General features: G+C 34.1%; 1 protein-coding gene across 2 annotated transcripts in view; it reads left to right on the top strand.

The window, feature by feature from the left end:
• The window catches only part of NCAM2 (neural cell adhesion molecule 2), a 605,915-nt gene that overhangs the window by 490,428 nt on the left and 99,162 nt on the right, over positions 1-16,325 (top strand). For both annotated transcript variants that reach the window (XM_005674756.3, XM_013966137.2), the window contains exons 10-11: positions 3,588-3,775; positions 7,897-7,993. In XM_005674756.3, coding sequence (XP_005674813.1) covers positions 3,588-3,775; positions 7,897-7,993 — 285 coding nt within the window. The remainder of the gene's footprint in view (positions 1-3,587; positions 3,776-7,896; positions 7,994-16,325) is intronic.

The following is a 16,325-nucleotide window of genomic DNA, read 5'->3' as shown; positions in this document are numbered from 1 at the left end:
GAAATCACATAGTATTTGTCTTTCTCTGCCTGACTTAGTTCACTTAGCACAATATCCTCTAGGTTCATCCAAGTTGTTACAGATGGCAAAATTTCATTATCTTTTAAGGCTGAGTTTTATATGTATATATATATATATAAACACCATATATTCTTTGTCTGTTAAACCCAAAAGATTTAGACCGCTTGGTAGAGAAGTAATCATATAGGTCATTCTGTCAGGTCAGTTAATTTCTGTTTATTGGTTCTTGCCTCATTGCAACAAAATGTGAAATGCCAGACTAAAGGTTTTAAAACAATATACAGATTATAGCTCAGTTCAGCTCAAACAGACAGATCTTTTATTAGACAGACACTTCCAGCATATGCGAGCATGCTTGCCCCAAAGGAGTCCTCCTCTTTTCCCTCTTGGCTTCCCTCTTTTTATACTTCTAGTCTCCTCCTTTTGGTTATGCCCTGTACAAAATAGGGCTTGTACCCACTACCAATCAATGATAGGGAATACAAATGGGCATATGCTCAAGACCGATTGATAAAATTGCTAGTTATCTAACAGCAGGCTCTGTTGTCTATGTCTTCCCATATTCAGTCTGTTACGTGTAAGTTGCTCAGTCATGTCTGACTCTTTGCGACCCCATGAACTGTACTACAGGCTCCTCTGTCCATGGGATTCTCCAGGCAAGAACACTGGAGTGGGTCACCATTCTCTCCTCCAGGGGATCTTTCCAACCCAGGGATCAAACCTGGGTCTCCCACATTGCTGAAAGATTCTTTACCATCTGAGCCACCAGGGAAGGCCTGCTCAGTCTGTTATAATCAGATGTAGAATATTTATGAACCCTTAATGGGCTCCTTGCTATGCTAGGTTACTTGGAGAAGCCTTTGTGATTAGGTTGCATCCACCGTGTGCCTAGGGTCCGCATGCAGGAGTTGGAGAATTATCTATGGTTGTTTTGTAGCATATCTGTGCGTTCTCTTGGGTGTGTCTGGGGTGGGTTTCAGAGACCAACATGCATCATCTTCAGCCAGGCCATCTCTCATTGCTCATGCGTAACTTCCTTCCTAACAATTCAATTTCCTACTATCAAAATGAGGGAAAGTATAGAATCTGTGGGAACACAAAGTAGTGAACCTAACCCACAACAGAATGTTGTGTAAAAGCAATGTTAAGTTAGTGTGAGCTTAGTTTTGAAGGCAGCCAGGTAGAGGGAAGGGCAGGCACATTGCAAGGGGAGGGAAAACCACAAGCAGATATGTCTGTAATATTTAGCAAAATGCCAATATGAGTCATTATTTATCCAGTCCTCTTTTGAGAGCCATTAAGTTGTTTTGAACTTTGTTATAAAAACAATGTGCTAAAAGTCCTTTATATTAACATTTGATAATGCTTATACTTCTTATCTCTGGAGAGATATTTAAGACTGCACTGCAGAATCTTAAGGCTTTTGTGTTCCTGAGGAATTGTCCCAATTTTTTTTCTCTTCAGTAATGTATGATAAAGTCTACATAACCAAAATGTTTCTAGTACTTGATATTATAAATCTGTTCCTGGGTTGAATAGAAATTCAACTGACTCTGGTTAAAATTACCCCAGATCATCCCATACCTACAACTTAGTACTAGAATAAGCTTGATAGCCCTTACTCCACTGCCTTCATTCTTAATAACAGAATAACACCTTCTTCATAGGTTATTAAAAAAAGTAAATAAAATAAAATGTATAAGCTTACTGTCATATAGAAAGTATTTGATAAGAATTTCATACTTATATATGATGTTGGCATTAAAAACATACAGTAAAACATACATAGGACAAGAATATTTAAATAATTATCTGTGCAGCTGTACCAGAAATTGTAATTCTTACATCATATATCTGATATATAATCTGTTGATATAACAAAATTGGGAGCAGGTCGTTATTAAATAATTTGAGTAGTAAAGCAAAACTTTTAATTTGTACAATTTTCAATTAATAACTTATCATGGATAATAAGTTCTAAATAGTTAATATTAGTAACAAGAATAATCAGTTTAAATACCAGAAACAACAACAACAAATATATCAGCAGCATTTTAGCTAGCACTTTGTTTCAGTTCAGTTTAGTTTCTCAGTCAAATCCAACTCTTTGCAACCCCATGAGCTGCAGCACACCAGGCTTCCCTGTCCATCACTAACTTCTGGAGCTTACTCAAAGTCATGTCCATCAAGTCAGTGAAGCCATCCAACCATCTCAGATTCTGTCATCCCCTTCTCCCCCTGCTCTAAATCTTTCCCAGCATCGAGGTCTTCTCCAGTGAGTCAGTTCTTTGCTTCAGGTGGCCAAAGTATTGGTGCTTCAGCTTCAGTATCAGTCCTTCAAATGAATATTCAGTACTAATTTCCTTTAGGATTGACTGGTTTGATCCCTTTGCTGTCTGAGGGACTCTCAAGAGTCTTCTCCAACATCATGGTTCAAAAGCATCAATTCTTTGGTGCTCTGTTTTCTTTATGGTCCAACTCACATCCATATATTACTACTGGAAAAAAAGTGTATTATTGACTATACAGACCTTTGTTGGTAAAGTAATGTCTCTTCTTTGTAATATGCTATCTAGGTTGTCATAGTTTTTCTTCCAAGGAGCAAATGTCCCTTTTGTGGCCGCAGTTACCATCTGCAGTGATTTTGGAGCCCAGGAAAATAAAGTCTGTCACTGTTTCCATTGTTTCACCATCAATTTACCATGAAGCTATGGAACTGGATGCCATAATCTTAGCACTTATTTTAGGATTATGTTTTTTTATGAAAAATTGTTAATATGAATCCTTTCAATTATACAGTCAATCTATTGAGACTCAGAAAAGTCATAGTTGATTGGCATTTGGACTCCATCATACTTCTAGAATGGAACAAAACAAAAACATGTCTATGTAGCACAACTAGGTTTTGCAATTAGGTTTTTACAATGAAATAATATAATTTTTTTTCCTGTTTCTCTCACCTATAATTATAGTGGTCTGGTGTAGGGGCCTGAAAATTGAAATAGCATTATAGGAGCTCAGATTCCGATTAACTATTGTTGATTAATTTAAAACATACCTGCTTATTTAATACTGGAAAAGACATTTTAGGAAATATTTGTTGTGACATTGCCATTTCAATTTAAATTTTATGTCTGCTTTATGTTTTTTATAGGAGAAATTGTATAACTAAGCCAAAGCTGAAAAATGATATGACTATAGATTTTATTAAGTTTTATCCAAAACTCCCACTTATAATGAAAGTTGTTTCAGAAATATATTTCACATATGTAGAGAGCCATTAACTTATTGGATGGAAATTTTTGTCAGATTATTAAAAGCAAAAAACTGTGAGTGTTAATATTTCGTATTTTAATAATTGGCCAACTTTGAATACTTTATATTAAAATGATTTGATGGATCAATCAAATGATATCTTTTCATGAGTTCTGATATCACATATTAAATATATGCAGTTAGAATTATTATGGCTTTTTTTGTAGTCAATAATGATTACTATTGTTTATACTAATTAAATGACTATCTTAAAGAAAAGGTCTATAATATTATATTATATTGCTTTACAGATGCTCCCAAGTTTATATCAAATCAAACAATTTATTACTCTTGGGAAGGAAATCCAATAAATATAAGCTGTGATGTGAAATCAAATCCACCAGCGTCAGTCCATTGGAGAAGAGAGAAATTAGTCTTGCCAGCTAAAAACACTACTAATTTAAAGACATATAGTACAGGGAGAAAAATAATATTAGAGGTAAGTCTTCATTATATATCAACAAATTGTATTATTTTGGCAGTTATCTACTATTTTAGAATATATTTAAATATCTTGATATATAAATTATTATTTATAATTCTATCCTATAATATACATATACCATATTGTATATATTTAATTGCTTAAAGAGAAATTTTATGCATTTGGGTCATTGTCGATTAATGGTTAGTGTCTCACTATTTACTTTATGGGCTAATTATATAGATATATGGCTATATAGCAAAAGTCATTATTTTTCATGAATTTATATTTGAAAAAAAAACAATTGTATCAGGAAAAAGTAGGGAGAAAGAATGAATAGTTTGTCAGTTATTGAGGGCCAAAAGTTAAATTTCAGTGTTGCTACTAGGCATTGAGTTTGTGATTACATCATCCTGCTTCCTAGACTGGCATATATAAATGCTATCTGCTGGCAACATATGTACAAGTTCCTAAATAAACCACATTTGCTTGTTCATTGCCTAATTTCATTTTATACTTTACATTAAGATTGAAGATAATTGTTTTTATACTGCCGAGTACCTGGCCTTTAAATTATGTTTGAATACAGTATCTTTTATTTATTAATTGTAGATTATGTTTGTATATCAATTTCCAACGTTTATCTAAGTCTATGACAATGGTCATCAGTCCTTCTAATTTATGATGCTTTCATAACAATTGAGAATCTTTCTTAAATGGCACGCTTAGCTAGAAAGATGCTATATTTTCTCTACTAGTTCAATATACATAAATTTTAATAATGCTCGTTTTACAATAACATTTGATATCTTTATTGCATTGACTTAAAAGTGTTCTCACTGGTGCCCTGTTAACTCTTTTACCTAGTAACTTGACTTAGTAAAACATTTGTTTGATGGAGTGATTTCAATATTACTTCCACCAAACATTTGGATAATTGACTGATTATCAGAACACTTTGTCTAAATCTATTTCAAATACATTTTTTTTTTTTGGTATCTGTATTAGAAGTATTTATTGGAAAACTGACAGAGAACTCAGTTTCACAAAGACTTTTGACCAGATTCAACTGCAATTTTTAATATTTAACCATAGTAGAAAATTGAGGTTAGGTTTCGGACAGTGTATTAGTGTGATAGGGCTGCCATAACAAAATAACACAGACTGGGTGGCTTAAAATATAGAAACTATTTTTTCACACATTTCTGGAAGCTAAAAGTCCAATAGCTAGGTGCCAGAAGGACTGGTTTATTGCAAGTCTCTCCTTGGTTTGCAGATGGGTGTCTTCTCACTGTTACTCATATAACCTTCCCTCAGTGTAGGCAGAGAAAGAAGAGAAAATGCTCCAGTGTCTTTTCTTCTTATAAGGATACCAGGCCCCACTCTTGTGATCTCCTTTGCCTTCTTAAAGTCCCTACCTCCAAATATAGTCACATTAGAGATTAGGGTTTCAGAACTTGATTTTTGTCAATAGCCATGATTCAGTCCATAACAGGTAGATTTACGTTCATGTTTAAATGACAGACTAATCTGTAATTTCAGCTTTACTTCATCTTGCCACTTTTCAGTTTCTGAAATAGCTCATAATTCTCCATAGTTGATATGAGCAACAATTTATAAATTGACATTTAAATATTTTATTAATATAAAGTTCTCATGTCATTTCTGCCAGAATGCCATTTCTTTCTGCAAAAGTGAAAACTAAGCAATTTTTGTTCAGACATAGCCAAGGAATCTGTTTCTTAGGGCACTGACCTTGAGCATAAACTTTCTATGTGTATACTGTTTTCAAAAATTAAGTTTAAATCCTGAATAGATAATACAGATGCGTGACAAAAACAACTTAAAACACTAAACCAAAATAACAATAACAACAATAAGAAGAAGCAGTAATAATGTTACTAATTTTGAATTAGTAGCATACATAGTTCCTTAGGATGTACATTATAATGATTTTTCTCTATAAATTATTATAGTAGTTACATAATTGCTAATACTTAAGAACATATAAAAATGAAAATAAATTTTACAATTAATAATAATCTGGTTAATAGTAGATTCCTTGAATTAACAAATTTTTACTTTGATTATATACATATGTTCATTTTTTAATGTGAATTTTTAAAAATAACAAAACATTCTATAAATCCTTTTGGTTCTTGCCAATAAATGTATTTCTCAAGGCCTTACATATTTGGTCATTTGTTTTCCCTAGGTATTCCCCTGAGGTAATAGGACAGCTTTTTACTATATGAGAAAATTTGATTCAGAAAGTTTCTAATAGGTAGACTAGAATAATATTCTGCACTTTAGTGTTTAGGAAAGAGCTTACAAATTCCTTTATTAGCATTGTTCTCTCAGTTTATATTTTGGTGTTCAAAACTACACTTGATATTTTATTTTATTCTATCAAGGCCCAACATCTGAAGTAAAGTTGAATTATTTTAACTGCATATTAAAATATGAAGAAGTAGTATCCTAAGTAGATATTTCTAGTACTTATTGAATAAATATAAGTAATATTTTATACATTAAACATAGTTAATATGAATATATATTAAATAAACATGAATTATATACCTTTGTTATATATTATTATACATTTTGATAAAATTATCTATTATTTCACTTTGTTGGCATTGAACTTTTAAAAACCACTTATTGGCCGCTACTGCTTTCCTAGAATACACTAAATAGGCTGGAGGGGACATGATTTCCAGGTGTCTGATCTGTGTTTTTTTAATAGACTGTGCTACTAAGGATAGTTTCTCTATTTGTTAATCATAGAGCATGATAAAGAAATTACTTATTTCAGCTAGAATTACAAAGCCTTTGTCTTTTGATAAGTGAACTCCCAGGAATATAAAATCAAAGCTGAACTGAGCCATGTAAACTTTCTGAGTAGTAAAATTATTTTCTAGTTAAGTTAACCTAGTTTATTATAACCTGAATGTATGAAAAATGAATATTTTAGTCACTTAAAAGTACTTATATATGAGCTGTTAAAGCTTCTAGTCCTTAAAGCTATGATCTATTCCTAGATGGACACCTGACTAGAAGATGAATGACACTGCTTTTTGTACCCTTTCAGAATTATCATCTTCAATGGACCTCCAAATTGCACTTTTAGTTAATAGCCTCCCATTATCACAAAACCATTTTCCCCTTTTGAGATAGACTTGAAATTAACAGCAACTCTATTGTACGCTTATTCTCTCTTAATAATAGTTCCTGGAATTGAAAATTATATCTTTACGATCACCAAATCTCTTTTCTGAATTGATACTTCAGAATTTTGGTACATTAGAATTACAGGGTTGGTCCCACTGTTCAACATAGAATCCCAGAAGGTTAACTTAATTATGGATTTCAAGTGTGTAAGGACTGAGGTCAACTATTTTCCACCTAAACTGAAAGAAAATGATAGGAATTGAACAGCAATAGGGGCAAGATATGTTATTAGATATCAAGATAATGTACCTGCTAACAGGGATTGGTACACAGGGAAATATTTTCTTGAAAAATACCTTCCTGAAAGATTTTTATTTTAAATAGATCCTCACCCTTTCTTAATATTTTATGCTTAATAAAATCATAAGAGGAGGAGAAAGCTGTGGTATTTTGAACCTTTCTTAAACTTTAAACTTGCCTGATTGAAGACAGCAAGGTAGAAAACAGAGTTAACAATGCTTTTGTTACAAGATTCCTATTTTCAAAGTCGTTTGTAGCATTTGCAGAATACATATTTTTCAAACTGTACTATTTTCTGAACTTTATATATATAAATATCTGATGATTCTTCACTTGAATATATGTAACGAAATGGTAGTATTTATCTACTTAATAAATTGATAGACTAACTGTAATTTACCTGGTCCTATGGTGGGTTAGAGCCCATGGGGTCACAAAGAGTTGAACAGGACTGAGCACCTAAGCGCATGGACACACATGGATGGTACAAAACTATGGCTTGTATCTTAAAAAGAGAGAATGCTTACTTGATACATAAAAAGAGTTATGGCAAGTTGTTGTCAGTAACTATATATATGAAGATGACAGTGATGCTAGAGACTATTTTAAAACATCTGTGATATTGTTCTAAAATTGTGAAACTTTTATTATTAAAATTATTTTAGATTGCACCTACATCTGATAATGACTTTGGACGATATAATTGCACAGCTACTAATCGTATAGGAACAAGATTTCAAGAGTATATTCTTGCTTTGGCTGGTAAGTATAATGTAGTAATTTCTGATGTCTCATAAAATATTTCCTGCAGTAAATAATTTTTATATTTTCATAATCCTGATACAGGTTACTATGACAAAGATAGAACTAATGCTTAAAAAATTGTAACAGTTCTATTTGATACAGTGAGGACTTAGATCGTATTCACTAATCAAGATTAATTTTCATTCTGATTCTGATTTCCCCAACTTTATATACAAAAGTGTTAGGAAACGTATGTCTTAAGAAATCAAACTATATTCACATAAAGTAACAGTCTTGTCAAAAACTAGCAATAAATATATCTTTAAAGACATTAAAATTAATGTTTTAAATTCTAAAATTGAAAGAAAAATAGTAACTTTATTGTTAAAATTTAGAGTTATGTAACTTGCTGAAATATGTTTCATTTTGTATATATAGAAACATTCCAGTTCTTCCCTTAAAGTTGAAAATATATAGGTAAAATATCATACAGGTTAAAGTTTACCTTAACTAGAAATCTAGCTATGTTTTTATTTGTATTTATATTATATATATTTGTATTTGTGTGTATATGTAAACACATATAGATTTTGCCATTAGTACAAGACTGATTAGAAATCTGGAAATATCCTTTTTTATAATTTGTAAAATTCAGATGATGTAAATATAATTTATTATCTTCTAGTTCCAGGTAGGGAAATATCAGAAAATCACTGTAACATTATATTTTAATAGAATAAATAACCTCCATGAAAATATTTTAAAACTTTTTCAAATAAAAATTAAATTATATAACTGCAATTTTATCTCATTAACGAAGTATTTCTTTTGATACGTAGATATATCTGAAAGTCATAAGTTGTGAAGATCAAAAGGGAAATTTAAAAGTTATGAAGCTAATAATAATCAAATTATTATGTAACTGGAAAACCTGCTCTTCTCCAATTCAAGTTTTATTTTACTACCTTATGGATAAAGGAAGAGAAGGATTCTGTGGAAAAGTTTTAGGGAAAGAAATGATAAGGAAAAAGTTAAGATTAGAGGGAGTTAAGATAGAAAGGAAAAGAGACGGTAAATTTTGAAATAAGGGAGAATATAAACCCGTGTGTGCTGTCTACCAGGAAGTCATTAGAAAACTAATCTCAGTGAAAATCACTGGAAGTAGACTGCATGCGGTTAGTCATATGAATAAACCTTTGTACAAGCAAACTAAATTCTAGAAAATGGAATGTGTTAAATCACATCAAATTCATTCATAATAAATTTAAGTATTAATTGTAGTAATGAGAAGCATCCACTACTCACGTTAATTCCAAGCTTTAGAAAATTAGGCAAATGTCCTTGTAGAAACTGTTTATAAATAATAGCTAGATATATGATTGCTATATATATTATAATTAATATAATATAAATATATTAACATTGATATGCTATTATATATTGCTTTTTTGAAAAATGACCCCATTTTCTATAAGGTAGAACTTGATAAATGACCTTTTAAAATTTTTTTTTATTTTTTGGAAATTCATAATTCAAGAAACTATGAAATATAAAACATTATGCTGATGAGATTTAAAGTCTTATTTAATTCATTACTTATCTATGTAATTTCACATGTCATATTACTCATAGTAATATTTTCGTTAAGATATTTTATACATATCCTTCTAATGAAGATATGAAATTAGTGAGTTTCCCTCTTTCCAACTATAATTAAAAAGCATGGAATCATATCGAGTCAAACATGACTGAGCAACTAACAAGATAAAATTAGAAAATATGTATTCATGATAAGAGTTATTATGTTATTGGAAATATAATTCAAATGCTCCAGTTATCCTCATATTCCAAAATTTTGTGATGAAAAGATGCTAAAACTTTGTGTCAGAAAAAGATTCATTCAACAGAAATTGTTATGAACGCATAAAAATGAATTGGACACTGTGTCTTGAATAGGAAACATACATCTATATATCAACATTAATAAATATAATTCCTTTGATGAGATTCCTTTATGTAATGCTTATAATGTTTAGTCGTTCCTACAGAGCTCAAACACTGAATGTATAATTTGATTTTAGATAAAATATTATGAGAAACATTATATAGAAGTTGAAATATTTCAAAATATTTTTAATACCACAGTTTAATATTTCATTGGCCTATTTGACCAGGTAAAACGTCAAGATCATTTGACTTACTGTATTTTACCCTGTAACATATTACTTTGCTCCTAAAATGATAAAGCAGGCAAATTAGGGTGAAATTTTGTACTACATATACAGTGAGAAAATAAAAAGCTACATTTTTTATTTCAAAAATATATTCTCTATTCTTCCTTTCCTTCCTTCCTTTTATCCCCCTCCTGAATAATTTAGTCCTACATCTGGCTTCCCTGGTGGCTCAGATGATAATCAATTTGCCTGCAATGCAGGAGACCCAGGTTCAATCCCTGGGTTGGGAATATCCCCTGGAAGGAAATGGAGGCAATCCACTGCAGTTTTCTTGCCTGGAGAGTTCCATGGACGGAGGAGCCTGGTGGGCTACAGTCCATGGGGTCGCAAAGAGTCAGACACAACTGAGTGACTAACACTTTCACTTACATTTTTCACATCTGAGCAAAGTGGGTATTTTTATGTGGATGGGGTAGGGCATAGCAACCCAGCATATGATGTTTGACACTGAATGTAGTGAATGGAGTTAAATGGTTTTCATTTGTTCAGTGTGAGGTGTTGGAGCTAAGGCTCAGTGAAAGTATGTGCTTGTTGTAAGACAGAGACAGCAACCCAGAGAAGACTATGGGAGCTTGATCAGAATAAGGAGAGTTTTCAATAAAACAATGGGGGCAGTGATGAATGATTAATTTCTACAGTTTGTAGGGTTAGCGTGACTAATATAGCATGGCTAACAAAACCAATATAATTATGTCACCTTTGGGGAAGAGATCAGTAAATGCAAAAATTAGAATGATCCAGAGCTGATGATTGAGTATTGGGGGTACTCTGGTCTTGTGTACATAGCTGGATAGAGAAAAGAAGTGGAGGGATGTGTGTGTGTTCAATCACTTCTACAGGGAGCTTCATTTTGCCAGGAATGTGATTTAGAAAAGAATTTTTAAGATAATTCTACACACTGAGAGAACTTGAGAGCTACAACATCCCAATAACAAAACAGCACACTTAGCAGCCAGTTCTTAGTTTTTAAGTAACATTCTTCACTATGAGTGTAGTCAAAGCTATAGTTTTTCCAGTAGTCAAGTACGAATGTGAGAGTTAGACCATAAAGAAGGCTGAGCACCAAAATTTGATACTTTTGAATTGTGGTGCTGGAGAAACTCTTGAGAATCCCTTGGACAGCAAGGAGATCAAACCAGGCAATCCTAAAGGAAATCAACCCAAAATATACATTGTAAGGACTGATGCTGAAGCTAAAGCTCCAATACTTTGATCACCTGATGCGAAGACTGGACTCATTGGAAAAAGACCCTTATGCTGGGAAAGACTGAAGGTAAATGGTGGAAATGGTAGCAGATATGAGATAATTATGTAGAGTCACTGACTCAATGGCCATGAATTTGAGCAAACTCCAGGAAATAGTGGACAGGGAAGCCTGGTGAGCTGCAATCCTTGGGGTCACAAAGATTTGGACATGACTTAGCAACTGAAAAATAACAGCAGCTGAGAGTAGCTAGGTCTCTTTTTAAAAATGTCTAATTCTAGGACATCATAGATGATGAATGCACAGTAGTATCTGATAATGGGATAACAATCTTATTTATTATGGACATTGTATTTTTTTTAATTTTAAATTTTTATTTTTACTTCATTTTACAATAGTGTATTGGTTTTGCCATACATTGACATGAATCCACCATGGGTGTACATGCGTTCCCAAACATGAACCCCCCTCCCACCTCCCTCCCTATAATATCTCTCTGGGTCATCCCCGTGCACCAGCCCCAAGCATCCTGTATCCTGCATCGGACATAGACTGGCGATTCGTTTCTTACATGATAGTATACATGTTTCAATGCCATTCTCCCAAATCATCCCACCCTCTTCCTCTCCCTCTGAGTCCAAAAGTCCGCTCTACACATCTGTGTCTCTTTTGCTGTCTTGCATACAGGGTCATCATTGCCATCTTTCTAAATTCCATATATATGTGTTAGTAGGCTGTATTGGCGTTTTTCTTTCTGGCTTACTTCACTCTGTATAATCAGCTCCAGTTTCATCCATCTCATTAGAACTGATTCAAATGTATTCTTTTTAATAGCTGAGTCATACTCCAATGTTATTATGGACATTGTATTTTATAAAACAATTCATAAATTTCACTTGATTTGCCACTTTATTCCTTCAAGACTTTTCCTACCTCCTTTTATCACACAAGCTAATACTAGGAGACCTACTGAGATCTCCTGTGCTATGCTTAACAACTGATTTGGTTTAACCTCAGTTCAGGACTCTGTACTTATCCCTATTAAATTTCATCTTGTCCATTTGAGCTCATCCTTTTAACCTACTGAGATCTTCTCAAATCCAGTATTTTGCTTTCTTTCTCAGATTCATTTAATTCACAAATACCATGAAGCAGTCATTTGTATTTTCATCTATCATGGTTCAGCCGATTCAAGTCATTTTCAAGAATAGATACCTTCTTACAGGTTAAGTTGGATCAATTGAACAGAATTCTGTTGATATGTAATTATAGTCAATCTACTTGCCCTTGTATCTGGACTACATTTTATCTAGAACTTTGTTCCATAAAATGTGAAAGCAGCTTGAAATCAGTTTGTTGGAAAACACACTTTCTTCAGCTAAATATAAAACTAAGTTTCTCTTCAGCTCAGTCTCTTGGTCGTGTCTGACTCATTGTGACTGCATGAATTGCAGCATGCCAGGCCTCATTGTCCATCGCCAATTCCCAGAGTCCACCCAAACCCATGTCCATTGAGTTGGTGACGCCATCCAACCATCTCATCTTCTGTCGTCCCCTTTTCCTCCTGCCATTAATCTTTCCCAGCATCAGGGTCTTTTCAAATGAGTCAGCTCTTCACATCAGGTGGCCAGAGTATTGGAGATTCAGCTTCAACATCAGTCCTTTCAATGAACACCAAGGACTGATCTCCTTTAGGATGGACTGGTTGGATCTCCTTACAGTCCAAGGGACTCTCAAGAGTCTTCTCCAAAACCACAGTTCAAAAGCATCAATTCTTCAGTGCTCACCTTTCTTCACAGTCCAGCTCTCAAATCCATACATGACCACTGGAAAAACTATAGCCTTGACTAAACAGACCTTTGTTGGCAAAGTAATGTCTCTGCTTTTGAATAGGCTAAAGCGCCTTTTAATTTCATGGCTGCAATCACCATATTCAGTGATTTTAGAGCCCAGAAAAGTAAAGTAGCCACTGTTTTCACTGTTTCCCCATCTATTTGCCATGAAGTGATATGACCAGATGCCATGAAACGCTGGACTGGAAGAAGCACAAGCTGGAATGAAGATTACCGGGAGAAATATCAATAACCTCAGATATGCAGATGACAACACCCTTATGGCAGAAAGTGAAGAAGAACGAAAAAGCCTCTTGATGAAAGTGAAAGAGGAGAGTGAAAAAGTTGGCTTAAATCTCAACATTCAGAAAACTAAAATCATGGCATCTGGTCCCATCACTTCATGGGAAATAGATGGGGAAACAGTGGAAAAAGTGTCAGACTTTATCTTTTTGGGCTCCCAAATCACTGCAGATGGTGACTGCAGCCATGAAATTAAAAGACGCTTACTCTTTGGAAGAAAAGTTATGACCAACCTAGATAGCATATTCAAAAGCAGAGACATTACTTTGCCAACAAAGGTCCGTGTAGTCAAGGGTATGGTTTTTCCAGTGGTCATGTATGGATGTGAGTTGGACTGTGAAGAAAGCTGAGTGCCCAAAAATTGATGCTTTTGAACTGTGGTGTTGGAGAAGACTCTTGAGAGTCCCATGGACTGCAAGGAGTTCCAACCAGTCCATTCTGAAAGAGATCAGCTCTGGGTGTTCTTTGGCAGGAATGATGCTAAAGCTGAAACTCCAGTACTTTCGCCACCTCATGCAAAGAGTTGACTCATTGGAAAAGACTCTGATGCTGGGAGGGATTGGGGCAGGAGGAAAAGGGGACGACAGAATGAGATGGCTGGATGGCATGACCGACTCAATGGACATGAGTTTGAGTGAACTCTGGGAGATGGTGATGGACAGAGAGGCCTGGTGTGCTGCAATTCATGGGGTCGCAGAGTCGGACATGACTGAGAGACTGCACTGAACTGAACTGAGCTGAATATGTAATATTTAATATGTAAGTTTCTCTTACATAATCAGTTTTGGGATATCTAGCCTGAAAAATCTACATCTTTCTCTTTTTTCCTATACTATATGGTAAACTTTTGTCTTCGAAAATTATCTGGCTTATCGTAGACTTAGATGAATTATTGAATGTACAAAGGGTTCAAAATGCTTCGCTTGATTTGCTTATGAGTCATAGTTGTGTGTATGTGCTTAGTCACTCTGTCGTGTTCGACTCTTTGCAACCCCATGGACTGCAGCCCCCCAGGCTGTAGTTTAACTGACAGTTAGCTGTGGTACATATACACAATGGAATATTACTCAGCCATTAAAAAAATACATTTGAATCAGTTCTAATGAGGTGGATGAAACTGTAACCGATTATACAGAGTGAAGTAAGCCAGAAAGAAAAATACCAATACAGTATACTAATGCATATATATGGAATTTAGAAAGATGGTAACAATAACCCTGTATGTGAGACAACAAAAGAGACACAGTTGTATAGAACAGTCTTTTGGACTCTGCGGGAGAGGGAGAGGGTGGGATGATTTGGGAGAATGGCATTGAAACATGTATAATATCATATAAGAAAGAAATCTCCAGTCTATGTTCAATGCAGGGTACAGGTTGCTTGGGGCTGGTGCACTGGGATGACCCAGAGGGATGGTACGGGGAGGGAAGAGGGACGAGAGGGGGGGTTTGGGATTGGGAACACGTGTACGCCTGTGGCAGATTCATGTTGACGTGTGGCAAAACCAATACAATATTGTAAAGTAAAAAAATAATATTTTTAGGAAGTAAATTAGCAAATAAAATTGAAAACAATTATTCAGAAGTTTAGTGTCACTACCTGTGAGGAGAAAATTTTAAACATATGTGATCAAATGATGTTAAAAGATCAATAGAAAAATGATTTTATTTGGCATTTGAAGCAAACAAGATGGATAAAGAAATTAGGAATTTGCAGTTTCAGATGTGCTATAGATTGGGTATAATGTTAGATTAACCTCACACTTGAAATAGGAAAAATATATAAAATTTATTGTAAATAATGTGGCCACTCAGAGCCGAATCAGATGAAACCCATTTCAGCATTATCCTTGAGGTGTGTGCAGTTGATATATACAGTCTGCATGGCAGGGTCTTACTAAATCTAGGAAACTCAATTCTTTATATGAGAATTCCCTCAACATTTGGGACTTTTGTTAGATAGAGACTGATAAATAAACCAGGAGATAATACTTTAATGTGGAGACATGGATGGTTATAAAATTATTTGAGAAGCAGGGGAGAGGGAAGGCATGACTTCAAGGTCTTAATATACCTCAAGTGAGGTCCAAAGTCAACTCTACAACTGCTCATCAGAGGTCAAGAAACTCTGCAGTCAAGCTACCCTTCTATTGATTTCACAGCCCCTGGCACCAGAAATTGAATAGACTGTGGAGTAAGGAGTCCAGGTACTTCTGTAATCCACATCTGTATGTCCTCTTGTCCACATGCACCTGCTCAGAAGAATAGGAATGGCACTCACACTGGTTCAGCATGTTAAACCACGAAGATGTGCCACTCATCCTAAATGCCTCTATAATGATAACCATAGCAGCAAATGAACCTAGGGAATAAAGGTTTTAGCCTTCCATTTCTTTTGGTGAAGAGGAATAGCATAGTGATAGAAATGGAGGAGGGGTATCGTTAGAAAGTATTTGAGATAAGGATTCAAACACCATTTTAGAAAAATTGATTACAAATATTTATAAAAAATATTTAAAAAATCTTACAAGATTGACAAATACCAAATTGTTCTGACTGATCTAAGTTAAGTGATATTACACCCTCACTGCTGGGGAAAGAGATGAGTCAATGTCTCTGAACCACTGTATCTTAATTGCCATCTTCCCAGCAATCCAGGAAACCAAAGTTTCAGAAGTAAAGATGTTGGGGTAGAAACTCAAAGCAGCTAAGTTTTGTGGTAGGGAAACTGATGAAGAGCTTGTTGTCTGAGAAGAGAGTAGAACTGCAGAAAATTTG

The sequence above is a fragment of the Capra hircus genome, chromosome 1 (assembly GCF_001704415.2).
Source record: "Capra hircus breed San Clemente chromosome 1, ASM170441v1, whole genome shotgun sequence".
NCBI classification, from domain to species: domain Eukaryota; kingdom Metazoa; phylum Chordata; class Mammalia; order Artiodactyla; family Bovidae; genus Capra; species Capra hircus.
The sequence above is the reverse complement of the archived record's forward strand: the minus strand, read 5'-3'. Positions and strand labels throughout refer to the sequence as shown.